Source organism: Acyrthosiphon pisum, chromosome A1 (genome assembly GCF_005508785.2).
Source record: "Acyrthosiphon pisum isolate AL4f chromosome A1, pea_aphid_22Mar2018_4r6ur, whole genome shotgun sequence".
In the NCBI taxonomy this organism is placed as follows: Eukaryota; Metazoa; Arthropoda; class Insecta; order Hemiptera; family Aphididae; genus Acyrthosiphon; species Acyrthosiphon pisum.
The window spans coordinates 34,724,310-34,735,604 of record NC_042494.1 but is presented as its reverse complement, the minus strand read 5'-3'; the positions used below and the strand labels follow the sequence as shown (position 1 = coordinate 34,735,604).

The 11,295-nt window shown below is 27.8% G+C and overlaps 1 protein-coding gene and 1 pseudogene across 3 annotated transcripts in view; one reads left to right on the top strand and one right to left on the bottom strand.

The window, feature by feature from the left end:
- Positions 1-3,225: 3,225 nt before the first annotated feature.
- LOC100166860 (voltage-dependent calcium channel subunit alpha-2/delta-3) overlaps positions 3,226-11,295 on the bottom strand; it is a 55,937-nt gene continuing 47,867 nt past the window's right edge. For all 3 annotated transcript variants that reach the window (XM_008182032.3, XM_001947854.5, XM_008182033.3), the window contains one exon: positions 3,226-3,632. In XM_008182032.3, the coding sequence (XP_008180254.1) occupies positions 3,537-3,632 (96 nt within the window). In that variant the 3' untranslated portion in view covers positions 3,226-3,536. The remainder of the gene's footprint in view (positions 3,633-11,295) is intronic.
- Positions 6,880-10,237, top strand: LOC100164197 (annotated as a pseudogene).

Here is an 11,295-nt window from a genome sequence, read left to right as displayed (position 1 = left end):
TGCGTCCGCCCTTGCTTGTAATTGTTGCTGCTTTTGCGTATTATGTTACAATTCAGGCAGCTTAGTCGTAAGTCTAAGGGCAATTTTGTACACCCCCCGTAAAATATTTCTGGATCCACCCCTGTCTTTATATAATAGTATAGACTAGAGTATAGAAATAGATTACAGTAAATTAATACATATCCCCACCATGCCTTGAACATGTGAAATTTATTGTTTTTTTAGACATCAAAATCTGAAATGATGAGTTCGAATACATGCGTAGATGAAGAATTTTTGATAAAAGTTGACATCTAAACGGGCTGTACCATACAGAGCGACTTTTCTTGTATTTTTTTTTTTAATTTTATAAGATCTGGAAGTACTTACCTGGCTACCTAATTAGGTACACTGACACATTACAGACAGACATACCTACCTATTTATTTAGATACTTATTCGTTAATGTCCATTTGTTTAACTTGTGTGTGTGCATGTGTAGAATGGGTATAACTGTAGTATAACAAATAAAAGGCGTAATAATGATTATATGATTATAATAAATAATTTTGTTACAAAAAAACTGAAAGAACTGACAGCGATTTTATGTTCTTTTTGTAAAATTTTTACATTAACATAATATGTTACTGGAAGACATGAGTTATACATATGTTTGAATACATGTATGTACGTATATGCTTAAAAATAGTAGACGTTCGTTCAATAATGAACATTCCACGTTGAGTTATTAAAACATTAAGTTCTATAATAATAATTATTCTAAATCGTTAAGCCTAGATATTAACAATATTTATGTATAAAAAAAACATGATATTTATGATATAACTGACAGGTAACAATAGGTAGGTAAACCTACCAAAAAAAAACCCGCCGCACATTTTTTTATTGCGTTTATAAAGTTAACAATTTAAATTTATTAAAAAAACAAAGAACAAAATTTTCTATTAGTTGAGGGTAGGAAACCAAATATTTGCCTATCAGACAAATTAAGACAAAACGTGTCTTAAACGATAATAATGTTTGAATAGCGATAAACTCTAATAAAAATCTTTCTAATGTATCTATTAACTAATACTAGGTCAACAAATAACCTATGCCTACACGTTTTTATTTATTTTTTTTTTAACAATAATTGCAGATACTGATTTAGACTATAAACTACCATTTAAAATATCAAACAAATAAAACGTTAAATCTGTCTTGGGATCGAAATCAAATTCAAAACATTTTACACGGACATCGTGTTTGATGGTGTAAGTGTACGACAGTGGTGCAATAATATAATAACTGTAAACATCGGTAACCCATTACAAAATTCTTAAACCGTAATAATAATAATGACGTATAGGTATTATGATAACAATATTAAATGTTAAACGCGACATATAAACCGAAGAGAAGATCGATACGGCACTATTATAAAGTGTAGCATTTTCTATAAAATTACTATTATATGTGCGTTTTTTTATATAAAGTATAATATATCACGTGGTTTAATATATTTTTTTTATTTTACACGAATTAATAATGAATATTAATATTATGGTAATTAATATACTTCAATCAACGAGAAAACCATAATATTAGCGCGTGTTTTTGTTGTGCAGTTAAAGGTTTAAGTCGACTCAATCGCAAAAAAAGCAATATAATATATGGATAATATTATTCAAACGACGGCTTAATAATATTAATATCAACGAACTCGTATAAAAGTTGCCTTTATACTAATGCGCACGATTCGAAATATCTGATCGACATAAATCTGATGAGATATAATTTGTTTACTTTATACAAATTTTTACTAATCAACGAAAAAAAAGTGAATTACATTAGTTTGTAATATTATATACGATTTTAAAAAATAAATATAAAATTCGCGATAAAAAGAAGAATACGATACTGAGAATTCAACGATAAAAAACAATTGCATTGTAAACTGAATTATATACATAGGTACACACACACACATATATTAAATAATATATAATATACTTCTTAAACGACTCTAACAATTAAATAGTTTAATATAATATACTATTATTATATACACGTACCTATATAATAATAATAATAATAATAATAATAATAATATTATTAATGATAATATTATAGTATTGTGTAATGCACATAAACAAAAAAACACATTATTTTTAACGATAAAAAAACTCAATAGCGTAGGTAGAATACAATATAATATTTTATTAATTCAGAACTACACAAATTCACTAGTAGATAATATTATTATAATAATTTATAGTATAGAATACAGCCATACAGCAGGGAGTTCCACGGGTAAAATGTATCAATTTTTTCTTAAAATTTTAAACGTGAATGTATGGATATTATATATTTAATTCCGTTCTGTAGTACTACACACATGATTTTGGTGTATACAATGTAATATTTGTAGGTAGGTAGCATATTTCGAGAAAATTCATAAGGTCATGTATAGTCGGGGGGATACCGTTTTTGCAATGGATTTCACTGCGCTGGAAAAGCGTACCTATAGCGTTAAAATATTATCATGGTACCTATCTGATTTTGGTTAATGGTTTCTCGTCCCGGTGACACTGAACTTTGTTATTTGTTTTGTTTACGTGGCTGTTTTTGATTTGTCGTGTTTGTGAAAAAAAAATCTCGCGACGATACTCGAATACAATGTAGTACAGTGAGAACAGAACGACCGAGCAAGAGTCCTCGGAAAATTCGTAAAAATATGGAAATATGTGCCCTGGGTAGAATCGGTGACTCTACGCCGCGTAATTATAATACTACTATATATGTACCAGGTACCTATATAACATATAATATCGCAGGTAATCGAAATCAACTACTTTTGTGATAATTTATTTTTCTAACCTAAATACACTTAGAACCCACTTGACTGAGTATTATAATATATTAATATTATTATTTTATATTATCATAATGAACATTGCACTTGCGCCGCGTGAAATATTATAATATGACGTGTTGTTTATTATTATATATTATTATTATTATTATTATTATTATTATTATGAAGTAAATACGATTGCACATTTACCAACAAATTATTGTCTAGTTTTTCTATATAATATCATATCAATTATCATATTAAATTCATTCCCATAAGTACATAATAATTTTTGACGTACAAAAATATTTTGGTATAGTTATGCTACATACATAGTATTATATAATAAATATTATATATAATATATACATATATAATGGAAGATCCATTATACACACACACAATATATATTATTATACTTATATAAATAAAATGTATACAATTCACACGCGATATGAATATTATGTGTACGCGTGTATATGAGTATGTATGCCAAATACTATTATTACAACGATTTAGCGGGGCACTTATAAATTCGAGCGCTGTCCATTATAAACGAATAATACAAATTAAAATAAAACCGTTTAAAGGATCTTATGTAAAAAAAAAGAAAAAAAATTATAACAATTATCATACACTTATAAGTTATTCGTAGAACCGAAGGCGCTGAGGAATTCATCGTTCAGCCGAAGTACGACGATCACGTTATCCATATGGCGGTTACCATGCTCAGTAGTACCAGGTACGAGGTGACTAGTAGCGCCGAACTCGAACCGCACTGTTTGATTTCAATTTCCTAGAAAGTGAAAAGGAAAACATGTCTATCAAAAAACTCTAGACGATATTATAATATATTGACACAAATAGCTGGTGTGACTTAGAAGTTGGTCCCTAGTCTGCCTATAGTTAGTCCCTAATCTTGTCAAATGCTTAGTTGACTTCATTAAGCCTACAATTTATTTTGCATCTGTGTCGGTAAAATAATAAATGAATAAAAATATTAATGAATCTAGGTTTAAAATTTATAGTAGTGAACATCACTGTAGGTAATACTAAAATACTAAAATACAATAAATGTATAAGCAAAACAATAAAATGTCTATTTAACTCTATTATCATTTTATCAACTTTGTTAAAATTAAGTGAAACTTTACATATTTTTATCATACTAATATGTATCATGTATGATAATTAACAAAATTAGCTTAAACAATAACGATTTAAATTGGAACATTTTTTTATTTGCCTCAGTATATGATCCTAAAATCATCAATCATTTTGTTTATATCTATAATGCTTTTTTCTTCCACCGTTCAACGAAAATGTACCTATATTGTGTAACACATGTTCATGTACCTATAATGTTATTGTGTAAAATCATATTTTTTTGTATTTGTGTTTTTGTATTTTTGCGGATCAAATGTTAAAATACTATTATGTCCTGTGCTATGGTATAACTTTACATTTTATCGGACTTATTTACGCTATAATAACACAGACATTACCTAATACCTACCTATATTATATAATATCACAGATTCATAGGAGCTTACGTCCTATATAGCTTTACTAAAACGTTATACTTAAACACCACTTATTATATTAAAAAAAAAAGTGTAAAATAAAATCCGTAGCTATAAGTACCTATGTTATAAAAATTGCTGGTCCTATTGTTTATTATACTAGTTGTCTTACTGACGCCAACACAGTACCTATATCGTCCATATTATGTCACTACTTACTACTATATCTGCATCAATATCTACAGCAACGATAAGTAAACGTTGTTATGACTCATTAGTCATTTATGGGAAACACAAGTACTTTGGTGGCTAGGTACCTATACGTGATTATTATACTTTTATAGGTAATCGAATATTGGGAACCTTTTGAATTAAACTTTTGTTTTCTTCGACCTAGTTTCCACTTCTAACTAAAAAGGTATTATTCACAAATCATAGGTATATGATCATCATACGATGAGTTGTTATTATAATCACTTGTTTCCAATTTAAATGTTTGAAATTATTTAAACAAATATATTATATTATATATATATACAAAATTATTGAAAGTTGCGACAAGACAAACTTATACAAGAGATTATTCGTATTGCACGAAATGACAATATTTTTACGGGAGATGGTATTATGCGCCGGTTTAACAACCTACCTACCTAATTTGCACCACCAATATAGGTAAATAATTTAAGTGTATACCTATGATATCTGCGTTAAAATATTTAAAAAAAAACAATTTGTAATTTACGACACATTTAAATATTAATTTTGTTATTTTATCCATTTTATCCTGGTATCATGTAATTGAATTAAAAATATTATTTAAGATGCTTATTGCTTGCTACAGTGATACCTCTTGATTTAACTCTAAATGATGACCCTGCACTATGTAATCTGAGACACAATTTCAATTTAAATTATTACATAGAATTTACTGGTCAGTAAGTTGTAGCTGCATACAAAACGCGAATAAATAACATGTTAGGTATATGGCACAATAAAGTGGAAAATGAATCATAAAATTCTTCATTTTTACACGTTTTTTTATTAACTGAAACATTAATCGTTTATACACATAGTATGGTATACTTACAATCACAATTAGCAAATAGGTACATTTATATTTTATTTGGGTGGAGGACGATTCCGCAAATTTGCGGAATTGTGTTGTTTTAATAGCCATTGAAATTAGGGGTCGTGGTTGTGAACGGGTAATAGAATACACGGGTACACGGAGCCCGGGCACGCGGGTAAAAATTATATGAAAGCCCGTGTTTTTAATACCCGTGTATATTGCATATTAATTCAGAATTCAAAAATACTTTATGTTACGTTTTGTATATTCAAATAATTGGTTATTTATTAATAATAAAAATTGTATAGCCCTCGATTACCTACCTACCTATTATTTAAGTATGTTATGAATATCTAAAAGTTATGCTTGAAAAACACAATATAATATGATATGCTCTGTTATATTGAGTTCAGAAAGTGGAGAAATCGTTAAGTCAGAACTGCAAAGTAATTTAATACAATTGTATTTGAGTTGTAAATATATGAGTATTTTAGCTCACGGGTATTTAAATACACGGATATTTAAATACACGGGTATACACGGGTATTTTTATTACACGGGCTTTAACCCCGTCTTGCGTAAAAACACGGGTACCCGTGTAGTTCACTACACGTGTAATCGAGACCTCTAATATTGAAATACATACACGATTCTGCAAATTTCATAAATATAGAAGTACACGGTTCCGCATAATTTTAAATGCAACGTTGCCATTCCGAAAACAAAAAATATATTATATTACAAATCATTTTGCAAGGCTGGGAAAGTTAACGATTTTTCAAAATAATTAAGTTAAGTTAAAAATTTTTAAAAAAAGAACTCAATGGTGTCAATATGGAAGTATGTCACTGACTAAATTAATTTCATCTGTAAATGTTAGGATTTGGAAAAATATTGGACTAATTTTATCTCAGTACAGTAGAAATATGTAGAATATTAGATACCTATTTAATATTTGTAGCGTTATTACGTAGCGTAAACGTAATTTACATTTATCTAATATTTTATCTGCAAAATTAAATTGATGGACTTTTAACAATTGGTATTTGATAATGTGGATAGTGGATGTCATAAGAAAAAAAGTGTTTTTGTATCAAATTAATGCTTATGAAATTTCATATAAAATCCGTTATAATTCTATTATTCTAAAATATATCTCATCATAAGGAAACAATATTAACCATAAGCCCAAGTTACAATATAATGTGTAAAATGTAAACTAAAATCATGTTTTCCCAAAGTTTGATTTTCAAAAGCGCAAAGTCGTTTAAAGCACAAAATGATAAGGCTGGGCCTTAAAATTAAGTTAACGAACTACTTACTTTTTTTCAAAGTTAATTATTAACTTAACGAGTTGACGAAACATATACGAGTAACTTTTAACTAACCTTATTTATTTTAAAAATAACTTAACTTAAAGAGTTTAAAAAAATCGTTAACTTGCCCAGCCTTGCATAATGATTTATAATATAATATTATTTCACAATAATATAATTTTGTTTTCGGAATGGCAACGTTGCATTTAAAATTATGCAGAATCGTGTATGTATTTATGAAATTTGCGGAATTGTGTATGTATTTCAATGGCTATTAAAATAAACACGATTCCGCAAATAGTCGGAATCGTGTTATAGCCATAAATATACTGCAATTTGCCACAAGACAACATGGACCATTCAAAGAAATGTTTTAAAATTTGGATTTCTGTCAGAGAGAATAGAAAAAAAATTCTGAAACTGTCAATTTATATAAGTATCGTAGATTTTAATATTTTTCATAAAAAAAATTATACATCTACAATATTGAATTTAGATTTTTTTATTGAATTGCGGGGAGAGAGTAATGCAGTGTTTATCCATTTAAAATTCAGACTTTAGAGAAGTAATATTCGAACTAGGTAATTGTTTTAACATGTATTACCATTTACCTATGAATGTTAAAATCAAAACATAATTGAGCATGTCATCTATAATATTGTGCAAAGTGGTTATTATTCATAACGTAAAATACAAAATGCTAATTTGATGGTATAAATACGGTTGATATTTGAAAAGTTAAACTCATTCACAGTTGCACAAGCAGTCTGCAACTGCCCAACTGGGAATGTTGTAGTGCTAGTGCATTTCGTTTTTTAATAATTTTTTTTGGAAAAACAATTTCAATAATGGCTAGGGTATTCATTTTATTGTCTGTGATCTTGTTCAGTGTCTATATGACAGAACAAGCACACTTTTTGGAAAAAGATTACATCAGCTCAATCAATGCAGTTGCAACAACATGGAAGGTAAGTTGTACCACTTAAATTTTATATTTTGAGTTATGTACCTAATTAATAATTGAGCGTTGATGTTATATTTTATGTTAAAGTAAATTATTTTGTTGGAACACAAATACCCTAAAGTTAATAAGTTTTATTTTTATGTTAGTAAATTATATATATAAAAAGTAATTCAACTTAAAATCAGGACTGACCATAATAGGTACTAATTATAATAAAATAAAATAAAATATATTTTATTCATACTGATAATAATACTGACCTGTAATATATGATAAAGGTACAAACAATTGTTATACATAGGTATATTATGACGTATATGTAACATAAATATTTTAACATTTGCATTAGTTATTTAGAGGGATGTTACTTATTAGGTACCTATAACCTATGCATAAATTAAAATAATAATTATATTATTATAATATATTGTATTCATCATACTTCATAAATACACTAATAGCTTGTTAACAATGTCAAATACTACATTATTAACATTTTAAATTTTAACAAGCTGTATAAGTATAGTGGATGATTCCGAATACGTATAAGCTTATTAGGGTCTTTCTAAATAATATATTTATTATTTGATACATATAGATATAGTATAAATAACTATTCAGCAAGTAGGTAATACAAATTATAATTGACAAGAACAGATAATAAACAGTGATGTTTCTAAATAGATAATCAAATATACGGTGGTGATGTGAGTCTATGCATTATTTTTTTAAATTATACAGTAGATAGTTAAAGGAATTTGTTTCTGGTTTATAGAATATTATAAATGAAAATATATAGATAAAAATGGGTAACATTATAAATTAAATTCTTCTTACACGAAATGCATTCAAATTTAAATATATAAGCATATTATGATAATACAAATATAACTAGATACAAATTCATTAAATATTATGAATTCAAATGAAAAAAAAAGGTTAAACTGGAAATCTACTATACAGCAGTCAGCAGATCTGCGTAACTCGGCATTAAATAGGTCAATATATGAATGATGTGTTAAATTTAAATTGCATACAAACAACGATTCTAAACGGAAACGATATGTTGTATTACTTTCCCATCCTAAGTTAATCTAAAATAACAAGTATATTGATGTATTATTAATATTTTCGAATGACGTTTTTATTTCTCTACTTTATTTAGGCTGGTGTCAACTTCCACCCATCCACACCTAAAGAAGAAATCTTAAAACTTTTGGGTTCCAAAGGAGTCCAAATTCCAACTAAAGCTAACTACAAAATGTACAAATCAGAAGACTTTAACTACGAAAACTTGTTCGGTAGAATCCCAAAGAAATTTGACGCATGAAAAAAATGGAGGAAATGTAAGACGATTGGAGTAGTCCGAGACCAAGGAAATTGTGGATCCTATTGGGTATGTCTGAATATTAGTATTATATAATATACATATACGATGTAGGTATACATATTATAAGTTAATTTGAGACAAAAGTACAATATTAATTTAACTTATTATTTCTTTGACAGGCATTAGCTACAAGTTCGGCATTTGCTGACCGTTTGTGTGTAGCCACAGACGCAAATTTCAATCAACTGTTATCCGCTGAAGAATTAACTTTCTGCTGTCACAAGTGTGGATACGGATGTAATGAAGGATACCCGATTAAAGCTTGGGAACGTTTTAAGAAACATGGTCTTGTCACCGGAGGAGATTATAAATCAGAAGAGGTTAGCAGATTTATTTCAGAAAAGTACTAATATATACGTAAACTATTTAGTCATTCATATTTTTAATAGGGTTGTGAACTATACAGAGTCCCTCTTTGCCCATATGACCAAGAAGGAAATAATACTTGTGCAGGCAAACCTAGAGAAAAAAATCACAGATGCACAAGAATGTGTTACGGAGATCAAGACCTTGATTTTGACGAAGATCACAGATATAGTATGGTTTCTTCAGATATTATATTATATTATTATACATTAATAGTAATTATTAAATGTAGTGTAATAAATTGTAATTCAATAAAATTATGATTACAGCAAGAGACTCGTATTACCTTACATACGGAAGTATCCAGAAAGATGTTATGACCTATGGTCCCATTGAAGCATCATTTGATGTTTATGACGATTTCTCCAATTACAAGTCAGGTAAGCTCGATAGCTCATATTAATCGCAATGAAATTTTACATACGTACTAAAGTAATTGTTATTTGAATAGAATTTTGAATTACAATTTATAAACATATTAACATAAATTTCACTATTCACTACACTGTCTACATTCGATCAGAAAATGCTTCATATTTAGGAGGTCATGCCGTTAAATTGATTGGATGGGGTGAAGAATATGGAGTCCCATACTGGTTGATGGTAAACTCGTGGAACGCAGATTGGGGTGATAATGGTCTTTTCAAAATCCAACGAGGCACAAACGAATGTGGAGTCGACAATTCGACTACTGCTGGTGTACCAGTAACTAACTAAATGTATCTTTAGTTCAAACAATGTTATATATTTCATGATTAAATTAAAACAATTTTGACTATTCTAAATATCATTTTTTGTCGGCTATAAAGATTTAATTCTTTGTAAATGGGCATACAGAAATCGATTTGTATTTCTAAACACTATAGGAAAATTAATATTTTGTTAGTACCTAACTGAATAGTGAATGGTAACCTACTAACCTAACTTTAAGTTAAATAATCATTGCATTTTTCATTTGGGTTTTCCAATTTAATTTTGATATGTTGAATTTGGGAGTCATTTTGGTATACTTCGATTTATCTGCACCTACTTCATTTTGAGTATAGACACTGGTTTAGTGGAGCATATTATCGTCATTTAAAATTTAAATGACTTACAAATATTACAATTGTAATAAACATTGAGTGTATCTTATCATATTTTATTGTATGATGTCCAAAATTTTATTCTATATTAAACAGCTAGCAGGTCACAGCAATAATAAGTATTATTAAAATTTCCAATTTTTATAAAATGTTCCTAATGAGTCACAGTGCCATACCTTATCTGCCAAATTGGCGTTAAGCCACATCCCGAGTGAATTTAAAATCTAATGAACATGATATTTAAAATCATTTTAAATTTTTTTTTTTATTGATCTTAACCAATAGGTGGTATTATTAATAAATAGTGTTATAGTAATGTAGTATGCCATAATATGAGTTAGTATAGAATTACATTTTTATTGCACTGTATGCTCGCATATAATACGTACCTTTACAAATAAAATGAAATGATTTTATTCCATTATTTTTTAATTATACGTAAATGTTATTAAAAAGTCATAATTCAATTTATTAATGTTTTCAATTGGATATATTTTGTATAAAATGTTTATGAAAAAATCTGATTTCTCGGTTTATAAATTGTTCATTATTCGGCACCGTACCTAACTTAGAATTATCATCAGTATTAACTGAATTAAAATATTTATTTTCCAAATGCTTCCTATTTAAAAATAATAATATACACTCTAGTTACCAACAATACCTAATAGTCACTTATTACTAAATTTAACGTGTTGATAAAATCCTAATGCTACAAAATTATCAAATAATTTTCACATTTA